This window comes from Dreissena polymorpha, chromosome 1, assembly GCF_020536995.1.
Source record: "Dreissena polymorpha isolate Duluth1 chromosome 1, UMN_Dpol_1.0, whole genome shotgun sequence".
NCBI classification, from domain to species: Eukaryota; Metazoa; Mollusca; class Bivalvia; order Myida; family Dreissenidae; genus Dreissena; species Dreissena polymorpha.
The window spans coordinates 142479815-142497323 of NC_068355.1; the positions used below are offsets into that span (position 1 = coordinate 142479815).

The 17509-nt window shown below is 36.7% G+C and overlaps 1 protein-coding gene across 1 annotated transcript; it reads left to right on the plus strand.

The window, feature by feature from the left end:
- On the plus strand, positions 1–17002 carry LOC127853364 (fructose-bisphosphate aldolase-like). Its single transcript, XM_052387837.1, has 9 exons — positions 1–153; positions 2744–2883; positions 9351–9509; positions 9630–9737; positions 10542–10702; positions 11400–11483; positions 12135–12309; positions 15566–15765; positions 16227–17002. Exons 2-9 carry the CDS (start codon positions 2772–2774, stop codon positions 16317–16319), a joined length of 1092 nt encoding a protein of 363 aa, XP_052243797.1. The 5' UTR covers positions 1–153; positions 2744–2771; the 3' UTR covers positions 16320–17002.
- Positions 17003–17509: the final 507 nt, after the last annotated feature.

Consider the following 17509-nt stretch of genomic DNA (forward strand, 5'->3'; position numbering starts at 1 on the left):
TTTGCAGAGAAGTAGCGTCCCTTAGTTGTCATCAACCGGAAGTGAAAGTCTAGCGTCCTTGGCATTGGTACAACCTTCACCTTCTTGATTGACAGCAAGCCGACAGGAGATCAAGTTCTTCGAAAAACTAATTCTTATTTCTTTCCTGAAAAGGTATGCACATGAATTGTTTAATTCAATTATGGTAAAAAATTATTCTGCATTATCATAAGGTTTATTCGTTGCGTATTTTGATGTAGAAAATGGATAATTTGATGCTTGACCTTGTGTTTCCTCATTATTTCTTTTGCAATCAAGAGTCTGACATCTGCCCCAGTGCTAATTTAAGAGTTTATGTCTGTTATTGTTTTTTCATTATAAATTTCTTCCTAGTAAACATAATATTGCACATACATTCTTTGTGTTTATGAGATGCAAAACTGTGTAAATAAAACGAGAATTTATATTCCAGCATTAAATTGATTAATTGTTTGTATTATTAGTAAATGATTATGTTAAACTTGAAGAGTTATTTAAGATTATTCACTCATTAAAGCATGATTATACATTTAACCAACTATTAAATTTATTCCTTATGTGCAAACATACACTATGATACTACACATCACTAGAGATATGCAACAAGTCTTACAATACATTGTTTTTAGATGTCAAGAACATGACATGGTTTTATGTGCAAAAACCCCTGAAATTGGGGAAAATCGCATTGTGAAGTCTTCATATGCGGAAAACATTGTATTTGATTTTTTCCTCCCAAATACTGATTTCTTTGATAACTAAATGTTGACAAGTTTTCAATATTATATTTACTTGAGTTCAAGCCATAGAGCTGCCTAGGGAAACTTACTCAATGTTGCATTTTATTTATAATTTTTATTTACTTTTATCACACTATCTGTCTGTCTGTGTGTCCGTCCATCACACTATTGCGTTTAGGTTTCAAAAAATGCTCATAACTTCTATGTTGCTTCATATGCAACCTTCATATTTGGTATGTATATGGACAAGGCCTTTCCATACATACACAAATTTTGACCCCTTTGACCTTGAACTTAGGGTCTGCGATTAGGTTTTGAAGTCTGCATTTAGGTTTCGAAAAAGCGTTTTTTTTGGGCATATGTCTTCCGATGGAGACAGCTCTTGTTAATTTTTAGCTTGACTTTTTTCGGAGAGGTATTGTCATAGCCAGCTCATTGTGTCGTGTCTGTCGTGACGACGCTTGTGCTAAAACCTTAACATTTTGTTTTGTTTTAAAATCAAAGTGCTTCAACCTTCAACTTCAAAACTTCATATGTAGCTGCACCTTGATGACTTCTACATGCTACACCCATTTTTGGGTCACTAGGTCAAAGGTCAAGGTCACTGTGACCTCTAAGAAAAATATTCTTACAAGCTTTTGTTTATTCAAAACTGCACCCGCAGCCAAGCGTGGCACCCGTTATGCTTGTTAAACTGATATTGTTACAATATTTGGGAAATTTTAAGATTTTTACTAATTGGGAAAGAGCCGTTCTCCGATACTTTATGAACAAGGAAAAAAACGCTGAAGACAATTAAAGTTCAATGTGTAAAATCTTAAGTAGATTCCTTCCATGTAGCTGGTTGTGTTGGTGTTCAAATTATTCACAGAAAATCATCGACTAGTGGTGTGCTATCCTTTGCTCAAAAGCAATTGAGCTATTACAATCAAACTTTATGTATATTAAATACCTTATATGAAGACTTAACTTGGGTTTGCAAATGGCTTGGTTCATACCTGTGTGTTGATAAAGTGAATGTCACTTTTCTTAAGAACTTTAAATCTCTACAAAAAGGTATTTTCTTTTTATTAAAAACAATCATACGTTCCTGTACATACCTTATGCTAGTGTGATTAAAAAATGGAAGAGTCAAGGTCGCCTTTCCTTTTACAGAAAAATATACGGTAAACATTGATTCTGCTCAATATCATTTGAACAAATGGAACTTTTTGCTGAAATCTGAGGCATTGCTTAGAGTTGCAAGTAGGAAAGTGGGGTCAGAGAATTCATTAACAAAAATAGAAAAAAAATAATTATAAAACCTTTCTTGATTACATATTGCATAATAGTAGATTGTAAAAAAAATATAATTTAAAAAAAAATTAGTGTAATTTTATAAGGTTTTGGATGGTTGATTAAATAGAAGATACAATGTATTTGTTTGTTTCAAAAGATTATTACTTTTATTCTTAAGTGATCAGAACAAAACAGACAGATTGTTCAAGACTAACACACAGTGCCATATCAAAAAGGCATACATTTAAATGTTCTCAAGAATCATTAAATCATAACACCATCAAGTTAAAATAATGACTTATTTCACAGACATTGAGACAAACATTTTTTTCCTATCCACTTCATTGTATTCAACTACAATGAAAAACTTGTTTAATAGAGTGAACCTGTGTAAATTATAAATTATTTTAAGTTACATTGTATTTGTCGCTTTTAATAAAATTTTCATTTTACAAGCATTGCACTTTAATTGATAAATTATGTGTATGGCTAGGAGGTTAACATTTGTTATGCTGAAAGTAAGATACATAATGTAGTTTATGAAAACAATTTAATATATGTTGTAAAATATTATTAGAAATCTCAAACATTAAGTTCAGCTTGTACAGGTTTTGTAAACATAAGTCTTATTTTTTTATCTTCTCACTTAACCATAAGACTCTTTAATTATTTAGTGTTCAGTTATCAATGAATTCGTACATTTCTAGGTCTTCTTACGCCCCTACACACCCAGACATGCCACTGTTTCCACAGTATCTGACCCCTGAGCAGGAAGATGAACTCCGCCAGATTGCCAATCAGATTGTGGCACCTGGAAAAGGAATTCTGGCTGCTGATGAATCAACAGGTACATGCCCTTACCTATTAACTTTTGACCTGTTATTAGCTCACCTGATTGCTCAGGTGGGCTTTTTTGACCGGTCTTTGTCCATCGTACGTCCGTCCGTCGTCCGTCCACATTTGTTCGTAAACACTTCAGAAAACTTGGTCAGAAGCTTTGTCCCAATGAAATCTCGGTCGAGTTTGAAACTGGGTCGTGCCAGGTCAAAAACTAGGTCACTAGGTCAAAAAAAAGAAAAACTTGTAAACACTGTAGAAGTCACATTTCATGCCCAATCTTCATGTAACTTTGTCAAAATGTTTGTCTTAATGATATGTTGGTTGAGTTTAAAAGTGGTTCCGGTCCGTTGAAAAACATGGCCACCAGTGGGCGGGGCAGTTTTCCTTATTTGGCTATAGAGAAACCTTGTAAACACTCTAGAAGTCACAATTTTTGCCCAATCATCATGAAAGTTGGTCAAAACATTGGTTTTATTGATATCTTGGACGAGTTTGAAAATGGTCCAGATCAGTGAAAAAACATGGCTGCCAGTGGGCGGGGCATTTTTCTCTATATGTATATAGTGAAAACATGTGAACACTCTAGAAGTCACATTTTTTGCCCAATTTTCATGAAATTGGTCAGAACATTTGTTTCCTTGATATGAGAGTTGAGTTCGAAAATGGTTCTGGTCAGTTGAATAATATGGCTGCCGGGGGGGGGGGGGAGGCAGTTTTCCTTATTTGGCTATAGAGAAACATTGTAAACACTCTAGAAGTCACAATTTTTGCCCAATCATCATAAAATTTGGTCAAAACATTTGTTTTATTGATATTTCGGACGAGTTTAAAAATGGTCCAGATAGGTGAAAAAACATGACCGCCTGTGGGCGGGGCATTTTTCTCTATATGTATATAATGAAAACATATGAACACTCTAGAAGCCACATTTTTGGCCCAATTTTGATGAAATTTTGTCAGAACATTTGTTTCCTTGATATGAGTGTTGAGTTTGAAAATGATTCCGGTCAGTTAAAAAAACATGGCTGCCGTGGGAGGGGGGCCGTTTTCTCATATTTATATAGTAAAAAAAGCCTATGAACACTCTAGAAGTCACATTTTTGCCCAATCATCATGAAACTTGGTGAAAAGATTGGTTTTCTTTATATATCACATAATTAATGCCATAATTATTGCCTTTAGATTGTCCAAATTTTCATTATATTATGCAAAATCCTTGTAAACACTCTAGAGGTCACAATTTTGTTCAGATTTTATGAATCTTGGTCATAATATTTATTTTTGTAATCAAAGTTTAATATTTGGTTAGTGGGGTCAATTCAAAATAAAGGTCACCAGGTCAAATCTTACAAAAACAAAATCACTCCATATGCCAGAGTTTGGTTCAATAATGATGAAACTTGACCAGGATGTTTGTCTGGACAACATCTACATGTAGGTCTAGTTTGACGTTTGGTAAAGATTGAATAAACCGACTCCTCTCAGGTGAGCGAACTAGGGCCATCTTGGCCCTCTTGTGTTCAAAATAAGCCTAAGGTTCTTGCAGACATAGATTGCAATTACAAGATACATATAACAACAATAGAAATAAGAGTAATGGTATGCCTGGAGTCTTGCTTATAAAGAAGTTAAAGGAAAAGGTTATACCCCCGCAAACAAAGTTTGACAACGGCCATTTAGGTGCAATACTGCTAGTTGGTTTTTCAGGTTGGTGGATTTGTTTGTCAGTTGGTCTATATGCAAAAATATTTTAAGTTTGTGTAGCAAACTCTTTCTTCATTTTTAATATGCCTTCTTTCGAAGAAAAAGGGGCATATAGTGATCGGACTGTCCGTCTTGTCTGTCCCTCTGTCTGTCTGTCAGTCTGTCTGTGCATCTTTCCGTCACACTTTGCCTTTAGGTTAAAAAAAATGCTCATAACTTCTATGTCCCTTGAGATATAACCTTCATATTTGGTATGCATGTGTATATGGACAAGGCCTTTCCATATGCACACAAATTCTTACCCCTGTGACCTTGACCTTAAACTTAGTGTCCGCATTTAGGTTTCGAAATCTGTGTTTAGGTTTCGAAAAATGCTAATAACTTCTATCTCCCTGAGATATAACCTTCATATTTGGTATGCATGTGTATATGGACACGGCCTTTCCATACGCACACAAATTTTTACCCCTGTGACCTTGACCTTGAACTAAGGGTCCGCGTTTAGGTTTCGAAATCTGTGTTTAGGTTTCGAAAAATGCTCATAACTTCTATCTCCCTTGAGATATAACCTTCATATTTGGTATGCATGTGTATATGGACACGGCCTTTCCATACGCACACAAATTTTTACCCCTTTGACCTCGACCTTGAATTAAGGGTCCACGTTTAGGTTTTGAAATCTGCGTTTAGGTTTTGAAAAATGCTCATAACTTCTATGTCCCTTTAGATATTACCTTCATATTTGGTATGCATGTGTATATGGACAAGGCCTTTCCATAGGCACAACAATTTTCACACCTGTGGCCTTGACCTTGAAGTTAGGGTCCGTGTTTAGGTTTCGAAATCTGCGTTTAGGTTTCGAAAAATGCTCATAACTTCTATGTCCCTTGAGATATAACCTTCATATTTGGTATGCATGTGTATATGGACAAGGCCTTTCCATACGCACACAAATTTTGACCCCTGTGACCTTGACCTTGAAGTTAGGGTCCGCGTTTAGGTTTCGAAATCTGTGTTTAGGTTTTGAAAAATACTCATTACTTCTATGTCCCTTGAGATATAACCTTCATATTTGGTATGAATGTGTATATGGACAAGGCCTTTCCATACGCACACAAATTTTGGCCCCTGTGACCTTGAACTTGAACTTAGGGTCCGCGTTTAGGTTTCGAAATCTGCGTTTAGGTTTCGAAAAAAGCTCATAACTTCTTTCAAGTGTTTATAGGGGGCATAAGTCATCCTATGGTGACAGCTCTTGTTTATTTTCTCAATCGATTTAATTGAAACTTATGATATCATATGTTATCCCTATAATTTTTGTGGCTATGATAGACACAATTTTGATACTTTCCTGAGTTATGTGCATTTGAACTACTTGGGGATTTGTAATAAAAAACTATGCATAAAATATGATAAGCTTGTGGAGCGAAATTCTTAAACATTTTTTAATCTATTAAACTGAAACTTAAAATGTGTTATCACCATGCAGTGTAAATGTTCAAAACACAATTTGTATACGCAGTGATCCATTTTATATGCCCTTGAATTTTCCCTTTTCATGGCAAAAGTTTATTTTTATTTTTTTTTCATTTTTCTCGAGGGACTTACTTGAAACTTGAACTATATCATCAATCATCATCATATGTAGGTGGAACTCACTTAGGGTGTTTGTTGTGCACATAACTCTTTCTCACCTATTTTTAGCTCACCTGAGCGATAGCTCGGGGTGAGCTATTGTGATCACTCTGCGTACGGCGTCCGTCCGTCCGTCTGTCTGTCTGTAAACAATTTGTAAACATCTTCTTCTGCTAAACCATTGAGCCAATTTCAACTAAATTTCATGTGGAGCATCCCTAGGTCATGGGACAAAAGAATTGTTAAAAAAAATTTGATCACATAACCAAGATGGCCGCCATGACCATATATGGTAAAAGCCTTAAAAAATCTTCTTGTCAGAAACCGCTCATCAGATTTTCAAAAAATTTCACAGGGATGACCTTTGAAGGCTCCCCTGAAAAAGTTGTTCAAAGAAATTTGATTCGTCAAAAAACATGGCCGCAGGAGCTCGTTGAACTTTGCATGTTTATTCGTTTTTGCCTATTTTGTGAAAACTTTCAAAAATCGTCCACATTTTTTGTCCGATCCTTTCCAAATTTGCACAGTGTCTTTATATCAATGAGGACACGAACCCTACAAAAAATGAGCATTATTGGTCCATGAAGTACAGAATTACCTCCCCTTGAATTGAGAAAATGGTGTTTATGCAATAAAGTCCAAATTTTTCATCCCATTCTTTCCAAACTTGTAAGGATTTAGCATGGTTCAAACAAGGGAAACAACTACGGTTTATGCATGTTCTTTTTATTACAGATTTGCCTCCCTTTAATTCATTCAAGATCTCATTTTACAGCAGAGATTCCAAATCTGACCTGTAAATGAGCCCCATATTTACTGCCAGTGCTAGGTAACCTTTTCCCATTTGATCATTCTTAAGTATTGGTCTTGTAATGCTGCTACTGCTTCTGCTACTGCTACTACTACTACTACTACTGCTACTACTTCTACTACTACTACTACTACTACTACTACTACTACTACTACTACTACTACTACTACTACTACTACTACTTCTTCTACTACTACTACTACTACTACTACTACTACTACTACTACTACTACTACTACTACTACTACTACTACTACTTCTACTACTACCACCACCACCACCACCACCACCACCACCACCACCACCATTACTACTTCTACTACTACTGCCACTACTACTACTACTTTTACCACTACAACTACTACTACTACTACTACTACTACTACTACTACTACTACTACTACTACTACTACTTCTTCTACTACTACTACTACTACTATTACTACTACTACTACTACTACTACTTCTACTACTACTACTACTACTACTACTACTACTACTACACCACCACCACTACCACCACCACCACCACCACCACCACCACCACCACCATTCACAGTGACAAAAAACGTATTCACACAATGGCTGCTACTACAACTTATAGCCCATGTAGGGGGGCATGCATGTTTTACAAACAGCCCTTGTTTCTATGGGATTTTAACCACAACTGTTCATGTTTATCTCCGACACATATTTTTAGGTCACCTGTCATGAAGTGACACGGTGAGCTGATGTGATCGTGTGATGTCCGGCGTCCGTTGTGCGTGCCTGCGTGTGTCCGTGCGTCCGTCCGTCAACAATTTGTTTGTGTAGACAGTAGAGGTCACAGTTTGCATCCAATCTTGATGAAATTTGGTCAAAATGTTTATCTTGATGAAATCCGGTTTGGGATTGTATTTGGGTCATCTGGGGTCAAAAACAAGGTCACTAGGTCAAATAATAGAACAACCTTCTGTAGACAATAGAGGTCACAGTTTTCATCCAATCTTTATGAAATTTGGTCAGAATGTTTATCTAGATGAAATCTTGGTTGGGATTTTATTTGGGTCATCTGGGGTCAAAAACTAGGTCACTAGGTCAAATAATAGAAAAACCTTGTGTAGACATTAGAGATCACAGTTTTCATCCAACCTTTATGAAATTTGGTCAGAATTCTTGATGAAATCTGGGTGGGATTGTATTTGGGTCATCTGGGGTAAAATTCTTGGTCAAATAAATAGAAAACCTTGTGTTGACAATAGAGGTCACAGTTTTCATCCAATATTTATGAACTGTGGTCAGAATGTTTATCTTGATGAAATCTGGATTGGGATTGTATTTGGGTCATCTAGAGTCAGGAACTAGGTCACTAGGTCAAATCATAGAAAAACATTGTGTAGACAATAGAGGTCATAGTTTTCATCTGATCTTAATGAGTCAGGTGAGCGATTCAGGGCCATCATGGCCCTCTTGTTAGATTTATTTCCCCTTTTTATACAACCGTTTTTTCAAAACGGGACATAATATAGTTTCACCTTGGCGGGCGGTAGCGGCGTCCACAACAGTTTCCACTCTCTTTTTCAAATAGTTTTCATCAGATCTTCACCAAACTTTGTAAGAAGTTGTATCTAGACAATATCTAGGCCAAGTTCGAATATGGATCATGCCTGATCAAAAACTAGGTCACAGGGTCACCTAGTGCATTTCAAGGATTTAGCATGGTGTCCGCTCTCTAATTGAAGTAGTTTTCATCCAATCTTCACCAAACTTGGTCAAAAGTTGTATCTAGACAATATCTAGGTCAAGTTCGAATATGGGTAATACCGGGCCAAAACTAGGCCACGGGTCACTTAGTGCATTTCAAGGATTAAGCATGGTGTCCGCTCCCTAATTGAAGTAGTTTTCATCCAATCTTCATCAAACTTGGTCAGAAGTTGTGTCTAAATTATATCTAGGTCAAGTTCAAATATGGGTCATGCTGGGTATACAACTAGGTCATGCGGTCACTTAGTGCATTTCAGAAGTTTTCATCCAATCTTCACCAAATTTGGTCATAAGTTGTGTCTAAATGATATGTAGGTCAAGTTCAAATATGTGCTGCTTTATTTTCAAAAATATGTCATTTTGCCACTTAAATGGTAAAGTTATCATGTTGTCCAAAACCTTCAAACGAGCGTATCTTGTGACAGTTGGAACTCTTGTTTATTTTTGTCCACTGTAGAATTTGCACTGGATTTTTCTTTACATGTATTGAGAGGATATTAGTGTGTTTGGCACATTTCTTGTTGTAAGCCGTTTTGTGTCTGTTTTAAGTTTGACTAATATCTTGTTATTTTGTATGCCAGGTTCAATGGGCAAGAGACTGGAACCAATTGGTGTGGAAAACAATGAGGAAAACCGCAGACGTTACCGTGAATTGCTGTTCACAACTGATGCTTGCATTGCTGAAAACATCAGTGGTGTGATTATGTACCATGAAACCTTCTACCAGAAAGCAAAAGATGGTAATGTTTATAAAACTTCAGAAAGTAGCCCATATTTTGGCTATTGGCTGTGAATGCCTTAAAGTCATGCAATTCAAATTTTAATTATATGTAAAAACAGGGTTTTGTTTTACTTCACAGGCACTCCATTCACCAAGATTCTGCTGCAGAGAGGAATCCTGCCGGGTATCAAGGTGGACAAAGGCATTGTCCCCCTTGCTGGCACTGATGATGAATGCACAACCCAGGGCAAGTCCTCCTAATTTGTAGATCTTTAAGTTATTACTCACAAAATAACATCGAACATTAAGAACCAATAAATGTTTTATGTTTCTTTTGTTTTTGAATTATATAATAGTAAAATGTCAATCCTAAAGAGTAAACACTATTCACGTAAAGTATACACATGGTAGTATTTTCCAATTTCTATTGTACAAAGTTTGTTTAAGCATGTTAAGTTTAAGTAGGTAAAAATATTTTTTACAATGTTCAATTTAAAATGTCTTTGTGGTTTGAGCTGGGTTGATCAAATAAACGCTATCAATAGTGCACATGTGACGGCTTAAATGTTTCCTGCTGCTACAAATGAAATGAACCAATTAAATTTATTTTCTTTTAAAATCTTTGGTCTTTATTTATTAACAAAGTATCAATAATTTACATTTACCTCATGAACATTATGGCCTTGTTTAAACAGTTAGAACATCATTAAATTTATATTCTATCATTCATGCCCAGTTATACAAATTAGCAAAATATTCTTTATTCCCGCATGTTTAAATGTTAAATCGATGTTGTAACAAACAACAATTTAGGCAGAACCATAAAATGATTTTATGTTTGCATAGCCAAACACCCTGGCATGTTGGATATGGTGTCTACCTAGTGACTGGGAGGTTTGATTCCCATGGTGGGATCTTCTTAAGATCTTCTCCAAGGAAAACAAGAACTGGTACAGAATGTCAATAAGCCTTTGGCGTTCGATGCAATTAAGCTTAAGTAAAAAGGTTTAAACTAAACTTCTAATGTTGCTGACTGGTGTTGTGTGTTTAGGTCTGGACGGGCTGTCTGAGCGCTGCGCCCAGTACAAGAAGGACGGTGCCCAGTTTGCCAAGTGGCGCTGCGTTCTGAAGATCGGCTCCCACAATCCGTCCTACCAGGCCATGCTGGAGAACGCCAACGTGCTCGCAAGATACGCCAGCATCTGCCAACAGGTATGCAGTACTCCAACTGTTTGAATTAACATTGAAAAATCATTACCTATTTTTTTGTTGATTGAAAGCAGGTAATCAAAGTTTTGTTTTTTTCATACTTACCTGATGGAACTGTGTGCCTTCAATTACTATTGTGGCTGCATTTTAAGTAGTCTTGTGAAAAAGCTGGGATTAAATTGCTAACTAACTTCCCATAATGCAAGTTCTGTAAATATTGTACTGGTGATACTTGAACCACTGCTCTCATATTATACTACAGTATTACCTGTTGTAACACTTGCATACATACTAATGTTATCATATGCTAGAGAAAGATGTACCACTGTAGGAAGTTATTTGGCTATGTGTCAATTGCTGTGAAAACCAAGCATGCATGTTTTTTTGGCACATCTCTGTTAAGTGGAATACCTGTGGCATACAGCAGCCTGGTAGTTCATTGATCAGTTCAAATACATGAACGTTAGTCAGTGGGTATGTTGCTGACAATGGGATTCATCATTATGAATTTATGTTTGAATATTTACAGTCCCATGTCCTCAATACATTCTACAAACATAAGGACATAGGTGAAGTTTACAGATGATAATATTTAGAGATATAATTTAATATATAATAAAATGTAAGATTACACCAGTGTTTAGTTAAGTGCACCATTACACTCAATATTGAATCAAATTGTCTATTTCCTATGTTGTAGAATGGACTGGTGCCAATTGTGGAGCCAGAAGTGCTTCCCGACGGCACACATGACCTGTACACAGCACAGAAAGTCACAGAACAGGTACAGTTCTCAGTCTCGTGGTTCCTACACATTTATAATAAGATCATAGTATGCCAGTTATTGTATTACAGTATTATACATTTATAATGGAACCAGAGTCAGAACTCACATTATGAATGTTCTTGAAACTACATTATATAGCTATGCATGGCAGATTTGAGTGAAAATTAGTTCTTTCGAAAGCAGTTAACCTCGTCATGAAGGAATGCAACTAGAACAGGTCCATAGATCAGTTCTCATTCCATAGATCAGTTCTCCGAAGGAGGCTATACAGTTATCTCACTGACCGTCTGTCTGTCCGTCACACTTTGTGTTTAGGTTTCGTAAAATGCTCATAACTTCTATGTCGCTTCAGATGTAACCTTCATATTTGGTATGCATGTGTATATGGACAAAGCCTTTCCATACGCACACAAATGTTGACCCCTTTGACCTTGACATTGAACTTAGGGTCCGCGTTTAGGTTTTGAAATCTGCATTTAGGTTTCGAAAAATGCTCATAACTTCTATAAAAGCGTTTTTTGGGGGTATACATCATCCTATGGAGACAGCTGTTGTTTGTTTTATGTTATACTTAAAAATTAAATTAGCCTTAAAAATGAAATCAAAGAAGTAATACATTGTATAATAAAGCCTTGTTTTCCTGACCAGGTGCTGGCGTTTACATACAAGGCGCTTGCTGACCACCACGTGTTCCTTGAAGGCACCTTGCTGAAGCCCAACATGGTGACCGCTGGCCAGTCATGCACCACCAAGTTCACGGCCAATGATATTGCTAAGGCCACGGTCACTGCACTCAGCAGGACTGTTCCACCTGCAGTCACAGGTACATGGCTACTGCAACCTGTATTGTACATTTGATGTTTGCCTATTACAATGTCTTTTTATGCCCCCCTTCGAAGAAGAGGGGGTATATTGTTTTGCACATGTCGGTCGGTCGGTCCGTCCACCAGATGGTGTCTGGATGATAACTCAGAAACGCTTAGGCCTAGGATCATGAAACTTCTTAGGTACATTGATCATGACTGGCAGATGATCCTTATTGGTTTTCAGGTCACAAGGTCAAAGGTCAAGGTCACAGTGACTCGAAATAGTAAAATGGTTTCCGGATGATAACTCAAGAATGCGTACGCCTAGGATCATGAAACTTCATAGGTACATTGATCATGACTGGCAAATGACCCCAATTGATTTTCAGGTTACTAGGTCAAAGGTCAAGGTCACAGTGACTCGAAACAGTAAAATGGTTTCCGGATGATAACTCAAGAATGCTTACGCCTAGGATCATGAAACTTTAAAGGTACATTGATCATGACTGGCAGATGACCGCTATTGATTTTCAAGTCACTAGGTCAAAGGTCAAGGTCACTGACTAGAAACAATAAAATGGTATGTGGATGATAACTCAAGAATGCTTACGCCTAGGATCATGAAACTTGATAGGTACATTGATCATGACTGGCAGATGACCCCTATTGATTTTCAGGTCACTAGGTCAAAGGTCAATGTCACAGTAACTCGAAATAGTAAAATTGTTTCCGGATGATAACTCGAATGCTTACGCCTAGGATCATGAAACTTCATAGGTTCATTGATCATGACTGGCAAATGACCCCTATTGATTTTCAGGTCACTAGGTCAAAGGTCAAGGTCACAGTGACTCGAAACAGTAAAATGGTTTCCAGATGATAACTCAAGAATAATAAGGCCTAGGATCATGAAACTTCATAGGTACATTGATCATGAATGGCAGATGACCGCTATTGATTTTCATGTCATTAGGTCAAAGGTCAAGGTCACAGTGACAAAACGTATTCACACAATGGCTGCCACTACAACTGACAGCCCATATGGGGGGAATGCATGTTTTACAAACAGCCCTTGTTATAAATTATATTATATATTTACTCATAGTTTGGCTTATCAAGACTGATCCATCATTGTATAATGTAATATTATGTGTTAAAAATTATATGTAAACTAGAAATGACACGTATCCCCATGCCGTATGTTTGACCCAGGGGGCGCCCCAGGGTTGAAAATGGGGCCATGAATAGTTGAGATTGACCGTATTGTCATAAGATATGTTCAGTATCAATTTGAAGTAAGTCGGTGTACAAATGAAGAATTTATAGTAAAAGGCAATTTTGGGTGGGCGTGGTCTATGTGGGCAAGGGTGCCCCAGGGTTGGTAATTGGTCCATGCATAATTGTGATTGACCGTATTGTCATAAGAGATGTTAAGTATCAATTTGAAGTAAATAAAGTAAGGAGTAAAGTAAATAATTTAATGGTGAGTGTCTCTTAATGGGGAAATATTTAATTGGACATTGCGATGTAGCAGGTCTGCAGCAGACTTTGTCATACAATTGGATTAAACAATCTTGTTAGCGGCAGGTAATGAAAATGTTACACTGTTCAAATTTGAGGAAAAGGTAATAGTGGTTGGAATTTAACGCGCAGGGGTCTTGAAAAAAACACGGGAAGTGCATGTCAATAAGGACATATACGGTATTCATTTCAGGGGTAACATTCCTGTCTTGGGGTTATTGGTCATTATTTCTTTCAGGAGATACATTCCTGTCTAGGTGTTATTATCCCCACGCTTTTTTAAAGCGTATGGATATTGTGGTTATCTCTGCCGTCCGTCTGTCCGTCCTGGCCATTATCTCCTCCTACACTATAAGCACTAGAACCTTGAAACTTACACACATGGTAGCTATGAGCATATGTGCGACCCTGCACTATTTGAAATTTTGATCTGACCCCTGGGTTAAAAGTTATGGGGGTTGGAGCGGGGCCGGGTCAGAGATTTTCACATATTTTTTTATGTTATTTTACATTAACTCCTTCATTTCTGCACCGATTTACTTCAAATTGATACTGATCCTCTCTTATGACAATACGGTCAATCTCAATTATGCATGGCCCCATTACCAACCCTGGGGCGCCCCGCCCACATAGACCACACCCACCGAAAATTGCCTTTTACTATAATTTCTTCATTTCTACACCGATTCACTTCAAATTGATACCGAAATTCTCTTATGACAATACGGTCAATCTCAACTATGCATGACAATACGGTCAATCTCAACTATGCATGGCCCCATTACCAACCCTGAGGGGCCCCACCCACATAGGCCACACCCACCCAAAATTGCCTTTTACTATAATTTCTTCATTTCTACACCGATTCACTTCTAATTGATACTAAACTTCTCTTATGACAATACGGTCAATCTCAACTATGCATGGCCCAATTACCAACTCTGGGGCACCCCGCCCAAATAGGCCACACCCACACAATATTGCCTTTTACTATAATTTCTTCATTTCTACACCAATTCACTTCTAATTGATACTGAACTATTCTTATGACAATACGGTCAATCTCAACTATGCCTAGCCCCATTACCAACCCTGGGATGCCCCGCCCACATAGGCCACACCCACCCAAACTTGCCTTTTACTTCTTCATTTCTTCACTGATTCACTTCTAATTATGCATGGCCCCATTATCAACCCTGGGGCGCCCCTGGGTCAAACATGCGGTGTGGGGATACGCGTCAGCCTCTGCCGTGCCATTTCTAGTTGACTACTATTTTTTTCAGGGTATACATTCTTGTCCAAGAGTTATTGACCACTATTTCATAGGTTACAGTCCTGTCTTGGGGTTATTGGCCACTAATTCTTTCTGGGTATTATTTACCACCATATCTTTTAGTATTTGCATTCCTGTCGGGGGTTATTTACCACCATATCTTTCAGGATTTGCATTCCTGTCTGGGGTTATTAACCACCATATCTGTTAGAGTTGGCATTTCTTTCTGTGGTAAATTGACTACTTTTTATTTCAGGGCTTACATTCCTGTCGGGGGTTATTGACCACCATATCTTTCAGGGTTTGCATTCCTGTCTGGGGGTTATTGGCTACTATTTCTTTCAGGGGATGCATTACTGTCTGGGGTTATTTACCACCATATCGTTCAGGGTTTGCATTCCTGTCTGAGGGTAATTGACTACTAATTATTTCATGGCTAACATTCCTGTCCAACAGTTATTGACCACTATTGATTTCAGGAGTTACATTCCTGTCTGGGGGTCAGTCAGAAGAGGATGCATCCATCAACTTGAGTGCTATCAATGCATTCAGCGGACGCAAACCCTGGGCTCTCACGTTCTCGTATGGGCGTGCTCTCCAGGCCAGCGTGTTGAAGGCCTGGCAAGGCAAAGAAGAGAATGTTAAGGCTGCACAGAATGAACTCATCATGAGGGCCAAGGTAATGAGTTGCGTCTTTAAATATTCAGCAAAGTTGAGGCTGTCACTGCTTTTGATGGAATGTTTCACAGGTTGTGGCTTCTGTTTAAAGAGTGTTCATTTATTTTGTTTTGGTTGAAAATTTGATTATATTCTATAAATCATACAGTGACGACACACTGACTGTCCTGTAATCAAAAAGTAGTTTACAACAAGAGAATTGAGCTTTAGCTTCATTCTTGTGTAAACTATAAAGTAATACTAGCTTTGCTCTATTTTTTTAGCTAAAATATATTGTGCAAACTTTGTTCATGAAGTCCTTTTATGTAACAATTAGTCCTTTCTGTGTTATATTGAAGTGAATCAAATTTTGGTAGTTTTATTTCCATAGACAAAAAAACAACAACAATAAAATCACACGTACTACTACATGCTTCAGGTATGTAAATGTTCACGAGTTTGAGCTTTTTTGTTCATCTTCAGGCCAATGGACTGGCTGCCCTGGGACAGTACAAAGGGGATGTCAAGAGTGCGGCTGCAGGACAGTCGTTGTTTGTAGAGAAACACGCTTATTAAGAGACATGTTCAAAAGAACTTTTAAACAAAAAACTTAGTGAAATTGAACAATTTGTTTTCCTATGTGTTGTAATATGCTTTTTATCTGATACATAATATTGCATATTCAATTTTTGTATATTTCCCAAACAACTTATTTCTTAAGGTAATATAGAACAAAAGTTTGTAAATTGTATAGCTCTTTCATCTAATGTAATAAAACACATGTACTAATTAGATGTTTTTATTAAACATTAGCCAAACCATCTAATGTTTATATATTGCTTTTACACAAATTATCTCTCACATTGGGTCAAATCTCTGTATTATTTTATTTTCACTGACCCCATGCTTTGATATGGTGCATGTCCTTTTTTCTGTTGAATCCTTTTCAAAAATACTGTCTAAGCATATTTTCTTAAGCAATTAAAAGTATTTTATGTGTCCTTTAGCTGTACCTGCTATGTTTACAATATCTAGTACAGACATATTGTTTGTCAACTGCATTAGTTTTATGTTGGTGTGATACTTCAGTTTAAATTTATCATTAAAATTTATGAACTTTTAATGCTTCAGTATTAATGCTTAAAAAATGTTTGTAAGTAATCTAGTTTGAATTTTAGATGTAAACAATTCTATCTTGAAATAATTTTCAATAATGTATAATACTCGTTTAAACAAAGATCAATTTATTTGTTGTTTTACATTTGTTTGTTGTTGTTTTTCTTTCCTTTCCTATTATTAAATGGCATATCAACAAAAATAAGAAAAATTATTTGAATTTTTGTGCAACCTTGTTTACTTTTTTACATAAAGAAGCAGTATTGTTGTTATTTTTTGCAGCGTAAGTATCAACTACTCGAAGTTGTTAAAGAACAGACATTAAAGAGGCCTTTTCACGTTTTGGTAAATTGCCAAAATAAAAAAAAATGTTTCAGATTAGCAAATTTTCAATGTAGTTATAATATTGTGAGGAAACAGTAATACTGAACATTAGCAAATTTTCAATGTAGTTATAATATTGTGAGGAAACAGTAATACTGAACATTTACCATGCTCTAAAATATCCATTTAATGCATCTTTTAACGATTAGAAAACCTAAAAATTATAAAGCGTTGCAACGCGAAATGATTGAATTATTTGGAGATTTCTTTTGTTGTTATATTTTTATTACAAGGATTACTTAGATAACATATACAATTCATCACTC

Coding starts and splice junctions, on each gene's coding strand:
- LOC127853364 (XM_052387837.1), top strand. CDS start 2,772: ATGCCACTGTTTCCACAGTATCTGACCCCTGAGCAGGAAGATGAACTC. Junction 9,738..10,541: donor TGATGAATGCACAACCCAGG/GCAAGTCCTCCT, acceptor TTGTGTGTTTAG/GTCTGGACGGGCTGTCTGAG. Junction 11,484..12,134: donor CACAGAAAGTCACAGAACAG/GTACAGTTCTCA, acceptor TTTCCTGACCAG/GTGCTGGCGTTTACATACAA.